The 20,520-nt window shown below is 44.4% G+C and overlaps 1 protein-coding gene across 3 annotated transcripts in view; it reads left to right on the top strand.

The window, feature by feature from the left end:
• The window catches only part of LOC139564254 (fucolectin-6-like), a 30,748-nt gene extending 10,674 nt beyond the window's left edge, over positions 1-20,074 (top strand). For all 3 annotated transcript variants that reach the window (XM_071383628.1, XM_071383629.1, XM_071383630.1), the window contains 4 exons: positions 6,176-6,470; positions 6,792-6,946; positions 7,141-7,423; positions 18,894-20,074. In XM_071383628.1, coding sequence (XP_071239729.1) covers positions 6,176-6,470; positions 6,792-6,946; positions 7,141-7,423; positions 18,894-19,065 — 905 coding nt within the window. In that variant the 3' untranslated portion in view covers positions 19,066-20,074. The remainder of the gene's footprint in view (positions 1-6,175; positions 6,471-6,791; positions 6,947-7,140; positions 7,424-18,893) is intronic.
• The last annotated feature ends 446 nt before the right edge of the window (positions 20,075-20,520 follow it).

The raw sequence follows: 20,520 nt of genomic DNA, 5'->3' as shown, positions 1-20,520 counted from the left end.
CTCAGGAAGTGTAAAGGGGATGCTGTTCCCACTGTGACTATTAAAACATACCCAAACCAGAAACCGTGGGTAGATGGCATCATTAATGCTAAACTGAAAGCGCAAGCCACCGCATTTAACCATGGCAAGGTGACTGCGAATATGCTTGAATACAAACAGTGAAGTTATTTCCTCTGTACAGAGACAAAGTGGAGTCACAATTCAAAGGTTCAGACACAAGACGTATGTGGCAGGGTCTACAGACAATCATGGACTACAAAGGGAAAACCAGCCAAGACATTTAAGCGTGTAAACCCTCGCAAGGCTGCCGCCCCAGATGGCATCCCTAGCCGCATCCTCAGAGCATGAGCAGACCAGCTGGGTGGAGTGTTTACCGACATATTCAATCTCTCACTATCCCAGTCTGCTGTCCCTACCTGCTTCAAGATGTCCACCATTGTTCCTGTACCCAAGAAAGCAAAGGTAACTGTACTAAATGACTATCGTCCCGTAGCACTCACTTCTGTCATCCTGAAGTGCTCTGAGAGGCTAGTTAAGGATCATATCACCTCTACCTTACCTGACACCCTAGACCCACTTAAATTTGCTTACCGCCCCAAAAGATCCACAGATGATGCAATCGCCATTGCACTGCACATTGCCCTATCCCATCTGGACAAGAGGAATACCTATGTAAGAATGTAAGGGCCCTGGATCTGAATCCCGCCCTGTGCAACTGGGTCCTGGACTTCCCGATGGGCCGCCCCCAGGTGGTGAAGGTAGGTAACACCACTTTCACTTCACCGATCCTCAACACAGGGGCCCCACAAAGTTGTGTGCTCAGCCCCTTCCTGTACTCCCTTTACACTCATGACTGCATGGCCACACATGCCTCAAACTCAATCATCAAGTTTGCAGACGACACAACTATAGTAGGCCTGCTTACCAACAATGAAGAGACTATCAGAACTCAGGATAAGACCTAGATGCAGACAGCTAGAGTCACAGATGTTTCTTGACCCAAACAGGGGGCAGGCAAAAGACAGGTCAAAGGCAGGCAGAGGTCCGTAATTCAGGGCAGAGTCAGGCAGGTACAGAACGGCAGGCAGGCTCGGGGTCAGGGCAAACAGAATGGTCAGAACCGGGGAAACTAGGAAACAGAACTTGAGAAAGCAGGGAGAAGGGAAAACCCGCTAGTAAGACCTGACAAGACAAGATGAACTAGCAACAGACAAACAGAGAACACAGTTATAAATACACTGGGGATAATGAGGAAGATAGGCGACACCTGGAGGGGGGTGGAGACAAGCACACACCAAATCAAATTTTATTGGCCACATACTCATGGTGAGCAGATGTTAATGTGAGTGTAGCTTAATGCTTATGCTTCTAGTTCCGACAGTGCAGTAATATCTAACAAGTAATGTAACAAATTCACAACGACTACCTTATACACACAAATGTTAAGGGATGGAATAAGAATATGTACATATAAATATATGGATGAGCAATGGCCGTGCGGCCTAGACAAGATGCAATAGATGGTATAAAATACAGTATATTCATATGGGATGTGTAATGTAGGATATGTAAACATTATTAAAGTGGCATTATTTAAAGTGACTAGTGATACCATTATTAAATCCATTTATTAAAAGTGGCCAGTGATTTGAGTATGTATGTTGGCAGCAGCCTGTCTATGTTAGTGTTGGCTGTTTAACCTCTCTGGGATATGTGGAACGGTAGCGTCCCACCTGGCCAACATCCAGTGAAAATGCAGAGCGCCAAATTCAAATAAATTACTATAAAAATTTAACTTACATGAAATCACATATTTAATATACCAAATTAAAGCTACACTTGTTGTGAATCCAGCCAACGTGTCAAATTTCAAAAATGCTTTACGGCAAAAGCAAACAATGCTATTATCTGAGGATAGCACCCAAGCAAACAATCACAGACCATCATATTTCAACCCTCCTGGCGCGACACAAAACGCAGAAATAAAGATATAATTCATGCCTTACCTTTGACAAGCTTCCTCTGTTGGCACTCCAATATGTATAGTTTTACAGAGTGCTGATATAGTTTTACAGACAGCAATACTTTTTAGCACTCTGTAAAACTATATCAATAGCAATGATAAAACTCTGAAACTTACTTGTTTCAATCGTCTCACACTCCCTTATAACAATACCTATATGATTCACCTTGGGATGCTTTATTTATTTAACATTACGGACTTCTACACCGGAGTAATCTGCGACACATACCTTTCTCTCTGTGTTTTCTTGGACTGAGAAGAACGGTAGCTACGGTTAGTATCAGGGTGTTAGTAGGTGACGTAAGCACCCAGATTAAATAAAATACATTCAATGAAAGAAAAACCGAAGATGTTAATATCATCAAGCTACTGTAGCTGCCTACTTAACATTAACAGGCAATACTAGTAGCGCAACAATTGAAAATAGAAACCAAAGGTTAAGTTCCTGGCGATCATAGCGATCTGACTCCCCCCTTCTGTCTGAACTTGGAATATTCCTTTTTGCGGGCTTGGGCCACTGACCCTTAACCTGGAGGTTCTGTTTTGCGTTGTGCACTAGTTTGATGTAATAACCATTTTAACTCTCTTACACTGGCACCACACAGCCAGGTCTCTGACCTCCTCCCTATAGGCTGTCTCATCGTTGTCAGTGATCAGGCCTACCACAGTTGTGTCATCGGCAGACTTAATGATGGTGTTGGAGTCATGCCTGGCCATGCAGTCATGAGTGAACAGGGAGTATATGAGGCACGCACCCCTGAGGGGCCCCTTTGTTGAGGTGGCGGATGTGTTGTTACCTACCCTTACCACCTGGGGGCAGCCCGTCAGGAAGTCCAGGATCCAGTTGCAGAGGCAGGTGTTTAGTCCCAGGGTCCTTTGCTTAGTGATGAACTTTGAGAGCACTATGATGTTGAACGCTGAGCTGTAGTCAATGAATAGCATTCTCACATAGGTGTTCCTTTTGTCCACGTGGGAAAGGGTAGTGTGGAGTACAATCGAGTTGGCATCATCTGTGGATCTGTTGGGGCGGTGGGCAAATTGGTGTGGGTCTAGGGTTTCTGGTATAATGGTGTTGATGTGAGCCATGACTAGCTTTTCAAAGCATTTCATGGCTACAGACGTGAGTGCTATGAGTCGGTAGTCATTTAGGCAGGTTATCTTAGTGTTCTTGGGCACAGGGACTTTGGGGGTCTGCTAGAAACATGTTGTTATTACAGACTCAGTCAGGGACAGGTTAAAAATGTCAGTGAATACACTTGCAAGGTGGTCAGTGCATGCTTGGAGTACATATCCTGGTAATCCGTCTGGCACCTGCGGCCTTGTGAATATTGACATGTTTAAAGGTCTTACTCACAACGGCTTCGGAGCTCATGATCACACAGTCTTCTGGAACAGCTGATGCTCTCATGCCTGTTTCAGTGTTACTTGCCTCGAGTGCGAGCATAGAAGTGATTTAACTGTCTGGTAGGCTCGTGTCGCTGGGCAGCTTGCGGCTGTGCTTCCCTTTGTAGTCTGTAATAGTTCGCAAGCCCTGCCACATCTGACGAGCGTCGGAGCCGGTGTAATACGATTCAATCTTAGTCCTGTATTGATGCTTTGCCTGTTTGATGGTTCGTCAGAGAGCATAGTGGGATTTCTTAACAGCATCCGGGTTGGAGTCCCGCTCCTTGAAAGCGGCAGCTCTACCCTTTAGCTCAGTGCGGATGTTGCCTGTAATCCATGACTTCTGGTTGGGGTATTTATGTACAGTCACTGTGGGGACGACGTCATCGATGCACTTATTGATGAAGCCAGTGACTGATGTGGTGTACTCCTTAATGCCATCGGAAGAATCCTGGAACATATTCCAGTCTGTGTTAGCAAACAGTCCTGTAGCTTAGCATCTGCTTCATCTGCTTCAAATGGAGGCTGGGGGAGAGCTTTGTACGCATCTCTGTGTGTGGAGTAAAGGTGGTCTAGAGATCTTTTTAGGTAAAACGGATTTAAGTTTCCCTGCGTTAAAGTCCCCGGCCACTAGGAGCGCCGCCTCTGGATGAGCTTTCCCTATTTGCTTATGGCCGTATACAGCTCATTAATTGCGGTCTTCGTGTCAGCAACGGTTTGTGGTGGTAAATAGACAGCTACGAAGAATATAGATGAAAACTCTCTTGGTAAATAGTGTGGTCTACAACTTATCATGAGATACTCTACCTCAGACAAGCAAACCCTCGAGTCTTCCTTAGATGTCATGCACCAGCTGTTGTTTACAAATATACATAGACCGCCACCCCTCGTCTTTCCAGAGGCGCCTGTTCTATACTGCCGAATAAGTGTAAAACCCGCCAGCTGTATGTTATTCATGTCGTCGTTCAGCCACGACTCGGTGAAACGTAAGATATTACAGTTTTTAATGTCCAGTTGGTAGAAAATACGTGCTCGTAGTTTGTCCATTTTATTATCCAATGATTGTACTTTGGCTAATAGGACCGATGGTAAAGTCAGATTACCCACTCGCCGTCGGATACTTACAAGGCACCCAGACCTACGTCCCCGATATCTCCCTCTCTTTCTCCAGCGAATGACGGGGATGAGGGCCTTATCGGGTGTCTGGAGTAAATCCTTTTCGTCAGACTCGTTAAAGAAAAAAATCTTCTTCCAGTACAGGGTGAGCAATCGCTGTCCTGATATCTAGAAGCTCTGCCTGGTCATAAGAGACGGTGGCAGAAACATTATGTACAAAATAAGTTACAAATAACTTGATAAAACACACACAATAGCACAATTGGTCAGGGGACCGCAAAACGTGCCCATTACAACTTTGTGGACGCTTTTACCAGAGGGTGCCAAACTGCCTGCTAGTGTTATCACGATACAAAAAAGTTTATTTCGATACCGATACCAGGTTTAGTATCATGATATATGATGCCAAAACCATACAACGGCAAAAATAATATTTTGAGTGTTGTTAACCTTTAATTCAAGTGCGCATGCACTTAACATTTTTGTAACGGTTTTCTTCCTGGGATGAAGGAGAGGACCAAAACGCAGCGCGGCTAGTGTTCAACATAATTTAATAAAGAATATGTGAACAATACAAACAACAAAACAATAAATGTGAAAACCGAAAACAGTCCTATCTGGTGCAGAACACAAAGACAGAAGACAACCACCCACAATCCCCAACACAAAACAAGCCACCTATATATGATTCTCAATCAGGGACAACGATTGACAGCTGCCTCTGATTGAGAACCATATCAGGCTGAACACAGAAACAGACAAACTAGACACACAACATAGAATTCCCACCCAGCTCACGTCCTGACCAACACTAAACAAGCAAAACACATAAGAACTATGGTCAGGACGTGACAATTTTTGTTTGGTTAGCAGCATTTCTGTAGCACACACACACATGTGATGGAGTTTGCAAAACACATGGCCACTGGATTGATGCAAATAATCATGATTCTGACAGGTAGGCATAGGCCACTTTGTAGATAACTTTTAAATGAAAAAGTTCTTAGGAAAGCATACCCGCACCGCACACACAGAGCAAATTTAATAATTTATAATAAGTTAAATACATTTAGTTGATTTCCAAACGTGAGACAAATTTAATAGAAGTACCAAAAGTAACAAAATTCTATAACCAAACCGTTTTTCATGTTGTAGTTTCAATACCGCTGCAAAAGTGATCCGCTCTGTTCTCAGAAGTGATGATGGCTGGATGCTGGATTATCATGCACTGCATTATGCCATTGTGCCATTGTGCCATTGTGTGAACCAGAGCCTTGAGTATTTTATTTTCTCCACGTATCAGAACTTAAGGAATACATTTAATGTATTATTACTTAATGTCATTTTATTTTATGAAAATGTCACTTAATACGTTATTTTAAACATGACTATGGATTCATTATCATCTACATCGGCGGCCATTCAGTCTTGCGCCTCCACGTTAAGTTTGCAATGAGCATCCCTTCTAGGATGTTTTCATATCACCTGAATTCATGTTTGTTCCAAATGTCATACTTTTATCTACCACGTAACATATATATTTCGCTAAGGCCCCGCCCGGACTTTCAGCAGATTAGAAAACTTTGTTATTCTGTTTTGACAGCATCATTAAATTGCTCCTCTATACTCACTCAATGATATGTTTCCCTGCAGGAAATCTTGCCTTGCGTGGAAAAGCTACACAGTCAGACCTCATTGAGAGCATATGGCACGGTTACAGTCATGCCTCCAATGCCATTGATGGGAACCGCGATTCACATTTTCATCATGGGTCCTGCACTGCCACTGAGGAATCCACTAACCCCTGGTGGAGAGTGGACCTGCTTGATACCTACATAGTCACCTCCATCACCGTCACCAACAGAGGGGATGCTGTTCCTGAGAGACTTAACGGGGCTGAGATACGAATAGGAAATTCTTTAGTGGACAATGGCATTCATAACCCTCTGTGAGTCAAGATACTGTGGTTTTTTAAGTTGCATTTACAATGTGTTGTTACTGTTTATGTCCATGAAGAACTCAATTAGAGTGACCAGAATATACATAGTGGACATACTGTAGATAAAAACCCATGCAGGCAGGACAGATAGAATCAAGCAATGCTGGTGAAAAGTTTCAACCCCACTCACAGGTTACCACCAGAACACAGGCACAGTTGTAGATATCAGCATATCATCTCCTGTGTCTTGTTTATTTAGTTTAAATAAAGTTATATAGCATATGATGCAGTATCTTGACAGAGGTCAGTAAAACCCATTTCTCTCTCCAGGGCTAAAACAATTTCCTCCGTTCCAGTTGGCAGTTCTCTCACCCTGGCTTTTGACCCAGGCTTCAAAGGACGCTATGTGACTGTGGTTCTACCAGGCCAGCATAGACTTCTGACACTCTGTGAAGTGGAGGTTTATGGCTACCTTGCCCCAACCGGTCAGAACTTATATTCATATTATGAACAGTATCTTAAAGTGCAACTTTTGTTATTCTCTCTGTAATGGTAGGTTAAACATGATCCACTCTGAAAGTAACCTCTACGATCACAGTGCATGCAAATGCTTACACAAATTCAAACAAATTGTTTGATAAGATGATAGTTAATGTGCATTATGCTCTATTTTGTCCAGGAGATAATGTGGCTCTATATGGAAAGGCCACCCAGTCATCTTTGTATGAGTTTGGCATTCCAGGCAATGCTATTGACGGGAATCGCAACGCTATTTTGATGGGAGGGTCCTGCACCCACACTCTACAGGACATCAACGCCTGGTGGAGGGTGGACCTTCTGAAGACCTACAAAGTGTTCTCCATCATCATCACCAACACAGTCGACAGTGTTTCCAGCAGACTCAATGGAGCTGAGATTCGCATTGGAAACTCCCTGGAAAACAATGGCATCGACAATCCTAGGTGAATTAATGTAGGAGAGTTGAGGTCCATTTAACTTTAAGATCCTACTTATTCTAGGGTTTTTCTTTATTTTTACTATTATCTACATTGTAGAATCATAGTGAAGACATCAAAACTATGAAATAACACGTATGGAATCATGTAGTAACCAAAAAAAGTGTTAAACAAATCAAAATATATTTCATATTTGAGATTTTTCAAAGTAGCCACCCTTTGCCTTGATGACAGCTTTGCACACTCTTGGCATTCTCTCAACCAGCTTCACCTGGAATGCTTTTCCAACAGTCTTGAAGGAGTTCCCACATATGCTGAGCACTTGTTGGCTGCTTTTCCTTCTGCGGTCCAACTCATCCCAAACCATCTCATTTGGGTTGAGGTCGGGTGATTGTGGAGGCCAGGTCGTCTCATGCAGCACTCCATTGCTCTCATTCTTGGTCAAATAGCCCTTACACAGCCTTGAGGTTGTCCGGTTGAAAAACAAATGGTAGTCCCCCTAAGTGCAAACCAGATGGGATGGAGTATTGCAGCAGAATGCTGTGGTAGCCATGCTGGTTAAATGTGCCTTGAGTTCTAAATAAATGAGTGTCTGTGTCACCAGCAAAGCACCCCCACACCATCTTCACGTGGGAACCACACATGCGGAGATTGTCTGTTCACCTACTGTGCATCTCACAAAGACGCGGCAGTTGGAACCAAAAATCTCAAATTTGGACACATCAGACCATAGGACAGATTTCCACCGATCTAATGTCCACTGCTCGTGCAAGTCTCTTCTTATTGGTGTCCTTTAGTAGTGGTTTCTTTGCGGCAATTCGACCATGAAGGCCTGATTCATGCAGTCTCCTCTGAACAGCTGATGTTGAGATGTGTCTATTACTTGAACTCTGTGAAGCATTTATTTGGGCTGCAGTTTCTGAGGCCGGTAACTCTAATGAACTTATCCTCTGCAGCAGAGGTAACTCTGGGTCTTCCTTTACTGTGCCGGTCCTCATGAGAGCTAGTTTCATCATAGCGCCTGATGGTTTTTACGACTGCACTTGAAGAAACTTTCAAAGTTCTTGAAATGTTCCGCATTGACTGACCTTCATGTCTTATTGTAATGATGGTCTGTCGTTTCTCTTTGCTTATTTGAGCTGTTCTTGCCATAATATGGACTTGGACCTTTACAAAATAGGGCTATCTTCTGTATACCACCCGTACCTTGTCACAATACAACTGATTGACTCAAACACATTAAGAAGGAAAGAAATTCCACAAATTAACAAGGCACACCTGTTAATTGAAATGCATTACAGGTGACTACCTCATGAAGCTGGTTGAGAGAATGTCAAGAGTGTGCAAAGCTGTCATCAAGGCTAAGAGTGGCTATTTGAAGAATCTCAAATATAAAATATATTTTGATTTGTTTAAAACTTTTTTGGTTACTACATGATTCCATAAGTGTTATTTCATAGTTTTGATGTCTTCACTATTATTTTACAATGTAGGAAATAGTAAAAATAAAGAAAACCCCTTGAATGAGTAGGTGTTCTAAAATGTTTGACCAGTAGTGTATATAAATTCAGCAAAAAAGAAACGTCCTCTCGCTGTCAACTGCGTTTATTTTCAGCAAACTTAATTAACATGTGAACATGTTGTATGAACATAACAAGATTCAACAGCTGAGACATTAACTGAACAAGTTCCACAGACATGTGACTAACAGAAATGGAATAATGTGTCCCTGAACAAAGGGGGGGGGTCAAAATCAAAAGTAACATTCAGTATCTGGTGTGGCCACCAGCTGCATTAAGTACTGCAGTACATCTCCTCCTCATGGACTACATCAGATTTGCCAGTTCTTGCTGTGAGATGTTACCCCACTCTTCCACCAAGGTATCTGCAAGTTCCTGGAATTTCTGGGGGGAATGGCCCTAGCCCTCACCCTCCTATCCAACAGGTCCCAGACGTGCTCAATGAGATTGAGATCCGGGCTCTTCACTGGCCATGGCAGAATACTGACATTCCTGTCTGCAAGGAAATCACACACAGAATGAGCAGTTTAACTGGTGGCATTGTCTTGCTGGAGGGTCATGTCAGGATGAGCCTGCAGGAAGGGGACCACATGAGGGAGGAGGATGTCTTCCCTGTAACGCACAGCGTTGAGATTGCCTGCAATAACAACAAGCTCAGTACGATGATGCTGTGACACACCGCCCCAGACCATGACGGACCCTCCACCTCCAAATCGATCCCGCTCCAGAGTACAGTCCTCTGTGTAATGCTCATTCCTTCAATGATAAACGTGAATCTGACCATCACCGCTGGTGAGACAAAACCGCGACTTGTCAGAGCACTTTTTGCCAGTTCTGTCTGGTCCAGCGACGGTGGGTTTATGACAAAAGGCGACGTTGTTGCCGGTGATGTCTGGTGAGGACCTGCCTTACAACAGGCCTACAAGCCCTCAGTCCAGTCTCTCTCAGCCTTTTGCGGACAGTCTGAGCACTGATGGAGGGATTGTTCGTTCCTGGTGTAACTCGGGCAGTTGTTGTTGCCATTCTGTATCTGTACCGCAGGTGTGATGTTCGGATGTATCGATCCTGTGCCGGTGTTGTTACATGTGGTCTGCCACTGCAAGGACGATCAGCTGTCCTTCCTGTCTCTCTGTAGCGCTGTCTTAGGCATCTCACAGTATGGACATTGCAATTTATTGCCCTGGCCACATCTGCAGTCCTCATGCCTCCTTGCAGCATGCCTAAGGCACGTTCACGCAGATGAGCAGGGACCCTGGGCATCTTTCTTTTGGTGTTTTTCAGTCAGTAGAAAGGCCTCTTTAGTGTCCTAAGTTTTCATAACTGTGACCTTAATTGCCTACCGTCTGTAAGCTGTTAGTGTCTTAACGACCGTTCCACAGGTGCATGTTCATTAATTGTTTATGGTTCATTGAACAATCATGGGAAACAGTGTTTAAACGCTTTACAATGAAGATCTGTGAACTTATTTGGATTTTTACGAATTATCTTTGAAAGACAGGTTCCATGAAAAAGGGACGTTTCTTTTTTTTGCTGAGTTTATATATATACATACAGTGCCAAAGGTTTTTATATTATCGATCGATTGACTATGACTTTTCAAATCACCCTGTAGTGCTATCTGCAGAGTTAGCTCCAGGTAAATGTAGCAATTCTTCAGCCATTTCTAGACCTGCAACCAAAAAAAGCTACATATGGAAAGTACCAAAACAAATGATATATTTACATTTTTTATTTCACCTTTATTTAACCAGGTAGGCCAGTTGAGAACAAGTTCTCATTTTCAATTGCAACCTGGCCAAGATAAAGGAAAGCTGTGCGACAAAAACAACACAGAGTTACACATAAACAAACGTACAGTCAATAACACAATAGAAAAATCTATGTACAGTGTGTGTAAAAGTAGAAGAGTACGGAGGTAAAGGCAATAAATAGGCCATAGATGCGAAATAATGACAATTTAGCATTAACACTGGAGTGATAGATGTGCAGATGATGGTGTGCAAGTAGAGATACTGGGGTGCAAAAAAGCAAGAGGATGAACAGCAATATGGGGATGAGGTAGTTGGGTGTGCTATTTACTGATTGGCTGTGTACAGGTACATTGATCGGTAAGCTGCTCTGACAGCTGATGCTTAAAGTTAGAGAGGGAGATATAAGACTCCAGCTTCAGTGATTTTTGCAATTCGTTCCAGTCATTGGCAACAGAGAACTGGAAGGAAAGGCGGCCAAAGGAAGTGTTGGATTTTGGGGATGACCAGTGAAATATACCTGCTGGAGCACGTGCTACGGGTGGGTGTTGCTATGGTGATCAGTGAGCTGAGATAAGGTGGGGCTTTACCTAGCAAAGACTTATAGATGACCTTGAACCAGTGGGTTTGGCGACGAATATGTAGTGAGGGCCAGCCAACAAGAGCATACAGGTGGCAGTGGTGGGTAGTATATGGGGCTCTGGTGACAGAATGGATAGCACTGTGATAGACTACATCCAGTTTGCTGAGTAGAGTGTTGGGGGCTATTTTGTAAGTTACATTACCGAAGTCAAGGATCGTTAGGATAGTCAGTTTTAATAAATAGGTTGCCAATTCTAGATTTACATTTTGGATTGGAGATGCTTATTGTGAGTCTGTGTCACGTTCTGACCTTTATTTCCTTTGTTTTGTCTTTATTTAGTATGGTCAGGGCGTGAGTTGGGGTGGGCAGTCTATGTTTGTATTTCTATGTTTTCCTATTTCTGTGTTTGGCCTGATATGGTTCTCAATCAGAGGCAGGTGTTTTGTGTTGTCTCTGATTGGGAACTATATTTAGGTAGCCTGTTCTGTGTTGGGTTTTGTTGGGTGGTTGTTTTCAGTCTTTGTGTGTCTGCACCAGATAGAACTGTTTCAGTTGTCACTTTTGTTGTTTTGTATTTTGTTTTGTATTTTGAGTGTTCACCTTTATTAAAGTAAGATGAACAATTACCACGCTGCGCATTGGTCCTCCGATCCTTCTAACTTATCCTCCTCAGACGAGGAAGACGACAGCCGTTACAGAACCAACCACCAAAACCGGACCAAGCAGCGTGGTAAAGGACAGCAGCAGCAGCGGCAAAGTACACAGGACTCCTGGACATAGGAGGAAATTCTGGACGGTAAGGGACCCTGGGTTCAAGCTGGAGAATATCGCCACCCTCGTGAAGAGCTGGAGGCAGCTAAAGCCGAGAGGCGGTGGTATGAGGAGGCAGCACGGAAGCGCGGCTGGAAGCCAGAGAGGCAGCCCCAAAAATGTCTTGGGGAGGGGCACACGGGGAGTGTGGCGAGTCCAGGTAGGAGACCTGCGCCACCCCCCCCGTGCTTACCGTGGAGAGAGAGGGTGTCGTACTGGTCAGGCACCGTGTTATGCGGTGGAGCGCACGGTGTCCCCAGTATGCATGCTTAGCCCGGTGCGGTACATTCCAGCTCCTCGTATCGGCCGGGCTAGAGTGGGCATCGAGCCAGGTGCCATGAAGCCGGCTCAACGCATCTGGTCTCCAGTGCGTCTCCTCGGGCCGGCGTACATGGCACCAGCCTTACGCATGGTGTCCCCGGTTCGCCAGCACAGCCCAGTGCGGGCTATTCCACCTCGCCGCACTGGCCGGGCTACGAGGAGTATTCAACCAGGTAAGGTTGGGCAGGTTCGGTGCTCAAGAGCTCCAGTGCGCCTTCACGGTCCGGTCTATCCGGTGCCACCTCCTCGCACCAGCCCAGTACCACCAGTGCCAGCACCACGCACCAGGCTTCCTGTGCGTCTCCAGAGCCCAGTATGCCCTGTTCCTGCTCCCCGCACTTGCCCAGAGGTGTGTGTCCCCAGCCCGGTACCACCAGTTCCGGCACCACGCACCAGGCCTACTGTACGCCTCAGCAGGCCAGAGTCTTCCGTCTGTCCAGCGCCGCCTGAGCTGCCCGTCTGCCCAGCGCCGCCTGAGCTGCCCGTCTGTCCAGCGCCATCTGAGCTGCCCGTCTGTCCAGCACCTTCTGAGCTGCCCGTCTGTCCAGCGCCGTCTGAGCCGCCCGTCTGTCCTGAGCCGTCAGAGCCGCCCGTCTGTCCTGAGCAAAGAGGACCAATGCGAGCCGACCGTCAGTCAGGAGCCGCTAGAGCCGTCCGTCAGTCAGGAGCCGGCAGAGCCGTCCGCCAGTCAGGAGCCGCCAGAGGCGTCCGTCAGTCAGGAGCCGCCAGAGCCGTCCGCCAGTCAGGAGCCGCCACAGCCGTCCGCCAGTCAGGAGCCGCCAGAGCCGCCCGTCAGTCAGGAGCCGCCAGAGCCGCCCGCCAGTCAGGAGCTGCCAGATTCTCTGATCCACCTCTAGCATCACTACTCTGGACGGTTCTGACCAAGAATATGTGGACAACTACAAATACCTAGGTGTTTGGTTAGACTGTAAACTCTCCTTCCAGACTGTAACGGCTCCGCCAGTCAGGAGCTGCCAGAGCCACCCTTCAGTCCGGAGCCGCCCTTCAGTCCGGAGCCGCCCTTCAGTCCGGAGCCGCCCTTCAGTCCGGAGCCGCCCTTCAGTCCGGAGCCGCCCTTCAGTCCAGAGCCGCCCTTCAGTTCGGAGCTGCCCTTCAGTCCGGAGCTGCCCTTCAGTCCGGAGCTGCCCCTCAGTCCGGAGTTGCCCCTCAGTCCGGAGTTGCCCCTCAGTCCGGAGTTGCCCCTCAGTCCTGAGCTACCTCTCAGTCCTGAGCTACCTCTCAGTCATGAGCTACCTCTCAGTCATGAGCTGCCCCTCAGTCCGGAGCTGTCCCTCAGTCCGGAGGAGTTTCCTCAGTCCAGAGGCGCCCCTCAGTCCAGAGGCGCTCCTCAGTCCGGTGGGGCCCTTTATTAGGGTTCCCAGGCCAAGGTCGGCGGCGAGGGTCGCCACTCAAAGGACGCTAAGAAAGAGGACAAAGACAATGGTGGAGTGGGGTCCACGTCCAGCGCCAGAGCCGCCACCGCGGACAGATGCCCACCCAGACCCTCCCCTATAGATTCAGGTTTTGCGGCCGGAGTCCGCACCTTGGGGGGGGGGGGGTCCTCCGATCCTTCTAACTTATCCTCCTCAGACGAGGAAGACGACAGCCGTTACAGTCTGGAAGGAGAGTTTACAGTCTAACCAGACACCTAGGTATTTGTAGTTGTCCACATATTCTTGGTCAGAACCGTCCAGAGTAGTGATGCTAGAGGTGGATCAGAGAATCACCAGCAGCAAGAGCGACATCATTGATATATATACAGAGAAAAGAGTCCGCCCGAGAATTGAACCCTGTGGCACCCCCATAGGGACTTCAAAAGGTCCGGACAACAGACCCTCCAATTTGACACACTGAACTCTGAGAAGTAGTTGGTGAACCAGGCGAGGCAGTCATTTGAGAAGCCAAGGCTATTGAGTCTGCCGATAAGAATGCGGTGATTGACAGAGTCGAAAGCCTTGGCCAGGTCGATGAATACGGCTGCACAGTACTGTCTTTTATCGATGGCGGTTATGATATCGTTTAGGACCTTGAGTGTGGCTGAGGTGCACCCATGACCAGCTCGGAAACTAGATTGCATAGTGGAGAAGGTACGGTGGGATTCAAAATGGTCTGTGATCTGTTTGTTAACTTGGCTTTCAAAGATTTTAGGAAGGCAGGGCAGGATGGATATAGGTCTATAACAGTTTGGGTCTAGAGTGTCTCCCCCTTTGATTAGGGGGATGATTGCAGCAGCTTTCCAATCTTTGAGGATCTCAGACGATACTAAAGAGAGATTGAACAGGCTAGTAATAGGGGTTGCAACAATTTCGGCTGATAATTTTACAAAGAAGAGCGTCCAGATTGTCTAGCCCAGCTGATTTATAGGGATCCAGATTTTGCAGCTCTTTCAGAACATCAGCTGTCTGGATTGGGTGAAGGAGAAGCGGGGGGGGGAGCTTGGGCAAGTTGCTACAGGGGGTGCTGAGCTGTTGGCCGGGGTAGGGCTAGCCAGGTGGAAAGCGTGGCCAGCCTCAGAAAAATGCTTATTGAAATGATCGATTATCGTAGATTTATCGGTGGTGACAGTGTTTCCTAGCTTCAGTGCAGTGGGCAGCTGGGAGGAGGTGCTCTTATTCTCCATGGACTTTACATTGTCCCAAAACTCTAACGATTCTGTCTCTTCGCAGCAAAATATGCATTGCTGGTATTGTCACGTCCTGACCTTAGTTCCTTTTTAATGTCTCTATTTCAGTTTGGTCAGGGCGTGAGTTGGGGTGGGCATTCTATGTTTTTTTCCTATGTTTTCTTTTCTATGTGTTTGGCCTGGTATGGTTCCCAATCAAAGGCAGCTGTCTATCGTTGTCTCTGATTGAGAACCATATTTAGGTAGCCTTTTTCCACCTGGTGTTTGTGGGTAGTTGTTTCCTGTTTTGTCTTGTGTCACCTTTCAGGACTGTTTCGATTTTCGTTGTTTCACTTTGTTATTTTGTATTTCGTGTTCAGTTATATTAAATGAACATGGACACTTACCACGCTGCGTTTTGGTCCGATCTGTCCTGTTCCTCAGATGAAGAAGATCGTTACAGGTATGGTTGTGTCGTGTCTTTGGCATCATTAACGTGAAGACTGTTATTTTATCAAATCAATTCTCTGTAATTATTATTACGTGATTAAACGAATCATGTTAATGTAATTAACTAGGAAGTCGGGGCACCAAGGAAAATCTTCAGATTCCAAAGTTATACTTTTCCTGATATAACTCTTCAGATATTTTAATATCTAATCAATTAGTCATCTAATTAATGAATTATTCTTTACCTCACGTTAGTCTCATTCCAAACGTCGTAAATTGTTGATTATCTGCACGAACCCAGCCTTTACTATGAATCATCCATACATCAATTGTCTTAATCAATTGATTATACTAACTAACTAAATCAATATTTACAACTAACTAAATATAGGGGAGGTTAGGGGAGGTTCCCTAGTGGGCTACGCCGATATGACGGCTTGTTGGACAAAGGGAAGTGGATGTGGACTGAGAAGGGCGGGAAAAATGAAAAGGCTGTCACTACACAGTTGATAATTTTATTAATTAAAATTCTAATCCTTTGCACATGAACACTCACTCATTCGGGAATAATTGTAATCAATATATATTTACGCTCAGTGTGTCGTCGTGATCTCTGTTGGAATCGTCCGTCTTTCTGTTGGAACGTTCATCCGCACGTCTCTCTCTCTGCTTTCCTGAAGTCTTTCGTGGTTAGAATGGTTACTTCAGAGTACCATTCAGAAATGTTCTTATAGAATAGATGTTTCGGCGGTTGTCGGTCTTCGCATGTCAGGTTGACATCATTCCTAGCTGCAGACTAGTAATTAGTATCGAAGAGTTGCTCTTATTCTGTCCATGGCCAATAACTTAGTTAAACTTTAAAGGGAAAACAATTTTCTCACATTAACGGTTCAACATCACCTTACATCATTTCACAAATAGTTTCATCTTTACTCATTCATTTTATACAATAATTAGATGCAAACCTCAGGCACCTGTATAAACAAAGTTATGGTAATGTGGCTGTATTGTCTTTCATGAGGTCACAAACATGAAACAAAATGGACCGGGTCGTAGCTGGCTTCTCCACCGACCGTTTACACATTCTCCAAAACATGGATATTGTTCAGTTCTCAAGATCTGTGATGTAGAAGATGTTCCTTTGTTCTCTCTGTGTCTCTTTCTGCATGGACAGGAATTTACGACCTGAGATAACAGAATCTGGGTGTAGGAGAGGAGAGAGGGGAAGGCACTCGCTCTACCCAAAGAGGGCCACGTCATGACAGTTGTATCCCCCATATACTGTATATAACATTCTATTGGTTGCAATAACTTGTATAATAATTTAAATTGAAAAATTATAAGTTTTGAATCTGGCATCATACATTTTAAAGATTAGTTGAAGCAATGAAGCATGGAAAAACAACGTAGCCTATCAGCAGGAAAGGTGGAGCTATAAACATATAAATAAATACAGTACCTTCGGAAAGTATTCAGGCACCTTGACTTTTTCCACATTTTGTTACGTTACAGCCTTATTCTAAAATGGATTAAATACAAAAACATCCTCAGCAATCTACACACAATACCCCATAATGACAAATCAAAAACTGTTTTTTTATTTTTATGTTTGCTAATTTAATACAAATAAAAACAGAAATACCTTATTTACATAAGTATTCAGTCCCTTTGTTATGAGACTCGAAATTGAGCTCAGGTGCATCCTGTTTCCAATGATCATCCTTGAGATGTTGTACAACTTTATTGGAGTCCACCTGTGGTAAATTCAATTGATTGGACATAATTTGGAAAGGCACACACCTGTCTATATAAGGTTCCACAGTTGACAGTGCATGTCAGAGCAAAAAACAAGACATGAGGTAGAAAGAGTTGTCTGTAGAGCTCCAAGACAGGATTGTGTCGAGGCACAGATCTGGGGAAGGGTACCAAAAAATGGCCTCCAGAGAAGTCCAGAGAAGGGCATTGGTCAGGGAGGTGACCAAGAACCTGATGGTCACTCTAACAGAGGTCTAGAGTTCCTCTGTGGAGATGGGAGAACCTTCCAGGAGGACAACCATCTCTGCAGCACTCCACCAATCAGGCATTTATGGTTGAGTGGCCAGACGGAAGCCACTCCTCAGTAAAAGGCACATGACAGCCCACTTGGAGCTTGCCAAACGGCAACTAAAGACTCTCAGACCATGGGAAACAAGACTCTCTGGCATGAATGTCAAGCATCACTTCTGGAGGAAACCTGGCACCATCCCTACGGTGAAGCATGGTGGAGGCAGCAGCCGTGCTTTGGGGATGTTTTTCAGTGGCAGGAACTGGAAGAGTAGTCAGGATCGAGGTAAAGATGAATGGAGCAAAGTACAGAGATCCTTGATGAAAACCTGCTCCAGAGTGCTCAGTACCTCAGACTGGGGTGAAGGTTCACCTTCCAACAGGACAACGACCCTAAACACACAACCAAGACAACGCAGGAGTGGCTTCGGGACAAGTCTCTGAATGTCCTTGTGTGGCCCAGCCAGAGCCCGGACTTGAAGCTGATCAAACATCTCTGGAGAGACCTGAAAATAGCTGTTCAGCAACGCTCCTCATCCAACCTGATTGAGAGGATCTGCAGAGAGGAGTGGGAAAAACTCACCAAATACAGGTGTGCCAAGCTTGTAGCGTCATACCCAAGAAGATTCAAGGCTGTAATCATCGCCAAAGGTGCTTCATCAAAGTAAAGGGTTGGAATACTTATGTACATTTGATATTTCAGTTTTTTTTATACATTTGCTAACATTTCTAAAATCCTGTTTTTGCTTTGTCATTATGGGGTATTGAGTGTGTAGATTGATGAGGGAGAAAACTATTGAATCCATTTTAAAATAAGGCTGTAACCTACCAAAATGTCAAAAGTCAAGTGGTCTGAATACTTTCTGAAGGCACTAAATCCTGCCTAATTTACTTAATGGTTATGTTAAAGGGGCAATCTGTGATTGGTACATCAATTTTTATACTTTTAAATTAACGATTCATACCCAAAGTAATGCTGATTTTTTTAGAAGTATATAACTCATAAATACCTCATAAGCTTAGTTCAACTGTAATACCCCATAAGAACCCACAATCTAAAATAGTTTTCTCCAATGTTTGTAAACAATTTAGATTTAAATAAACACTTTATAGCCTCAAAACATTGTTAAAACTCTACTTTTCATATTATGGATGGTCAGTCCTTGCATCCACAGCTCTGAATATGAATTTGAAAGAGGTTACATTAATCCAGCCTCATCCTCAGCTTTTTACCAAAACATTGGTGGGGTGTCTGGCAGATGGGCACTTTCTTATTTTTATTTAACCTTTATTTAACTACTTTAAGTACCCTGAGATAGGGGCTTAATATCCATTTGGAATTGAACAGAAGTTGCTATCAGTAGGTACTATAGTAGTTTGTTTCTGTTTTATCCTGCAGGTGTGCTGTGATCTCCTCTATCCCAGCTGGCACTTCTAGCACCTTCCAGTGTACCGGCATGGAGGGTCGATATGTCAACGTGGTCATTCCAGGGAGGAAGGAGTTCCTGACCTTGTGTGAGGTGGAGGTGTACGGGTCACCCCTGGATGGGACTGGGCCTACATGTAACTAAATCACATCATTAATTCTAACAGCACCCTGCAATGTTTGGGGAATGTATTGTCTTACGAAAAACAATTAATATTATTTAGTATACTTCCAGTATGTTAATTATCAAAAATGTGTATTTACTTTCAGTATACAAAAACAAATTTGGTCCACTATTCTGGAAGTTCTTCTTGCACACTGTTTTTGGAAGTTTGGGTATAAATTGGCCAACATTTTTTTGTAACACTTAAAAACAATATATTCATACATTTTATGTAGCCTGAATTATTGGTGAGATGGTTCTCATTCATACTTAGAAATACATATAATGCTGTAATAGTATTGCTATTATGCTAAAATGAATTAAAGGTGATATCTTGGATCTGGAATTATTCCATTATGTATTTGGTTGTTTGTGCTTGTAGTCTGTAAATAGGTCCATTTTGGCCTCTGTACAATAATCCACTCTTTGCCACATCCTGTTCCCTCTAAAGTTGTAACCCTATCTTCTACTCTAAATTATTCAATTGTGGTCGGAATTACTGCAGATTACTTTATTGCTTGCAGCTTTATTGCTTGCTGGCCTCGTATCATAAGACATGGTGAACAAAGTTTGAAGGACCATAAACATAAGCAAATATTTACCAGCTGCATTAATATACGGCTGAATGCTACTCAGATGACCAGACGAGGACCAAACCAAATCAAGCATACATCAACATACGTTTTGTCACGCCCTGACCATAGAGAGCTTTTTATTCTTTATGTTGGTTAGGTCGGGGTGTGACTAGGGTGGGTCATCTAGGTGTTTATATGTCTATGTTGGCCTGTTATGGTTCCCAATCAGAGGCAGCTGTTTATCGTTGTCTCTGATTGGGGATCATATTTAGGCAGCCATTCCCCTTTGTGCTTTGTGGGATCTTGTCTAGGTATAGTTGCCTGTGAGCACTACTCTGAGCTTCACGTTTCGTTTGTTCGCTTTATTGTTTTTGTTATTTGAGTTTTTTCTTCCTAATAAAAAGGATGGAAACATACTGCGCTGCATTTTGATCCTTATGACGATCGTGACACATTTAAACTCCACTGGACGTTAGGTAAGAGAATATGACAGAATCCTCCAGTAGTCCATTGAATGCCTTTAACCTTATTTGGACATAATACTAGTGATGCTAATTTGTTTACGTAATGTGTATTTTAATTGTACTTAATAAAACAAACATGAAAAATCAAGTGAATACTACCATAGGCAACACCATGGGGTTATTAACATGAGAAGGAATACAGTGCCTTTGAAAGTACTTTTTCCACATGGTTGCTGCATCATGTTATGGGTATTTGTGTAATTGTTAAGGCCTGGGGAGGTTTTCAGGATAAATAGGAAACGGAATGCAGCTAAGCACAGGCAAAATCCTAGAGGAAAACCTGATTCAGTCTGTTTTCCACCAGATACTATGAGATTAATTCACCTTTCATCAGGAGA

The sequence above is a fragment of the Salvelinus alpinus genome, chromosome 35 (genome assembly GCF_045679555.1).
Source record: "Salvelinus alpinus chromosome 35, SLU_Salpinus.1, whole genome shotgun sequence".
NCBI classification, from domain to species: Eukaryota; Metazoa; Chordata; class Actinopteri; order Salmoniformes; family Salmonidae; genus Salvelinus; species Salvelinus alpinus.
Note: the sequence above shows the minus strand (reverse complement) of the source record. Positions and strands in the feature narration are given on the sequence as shown.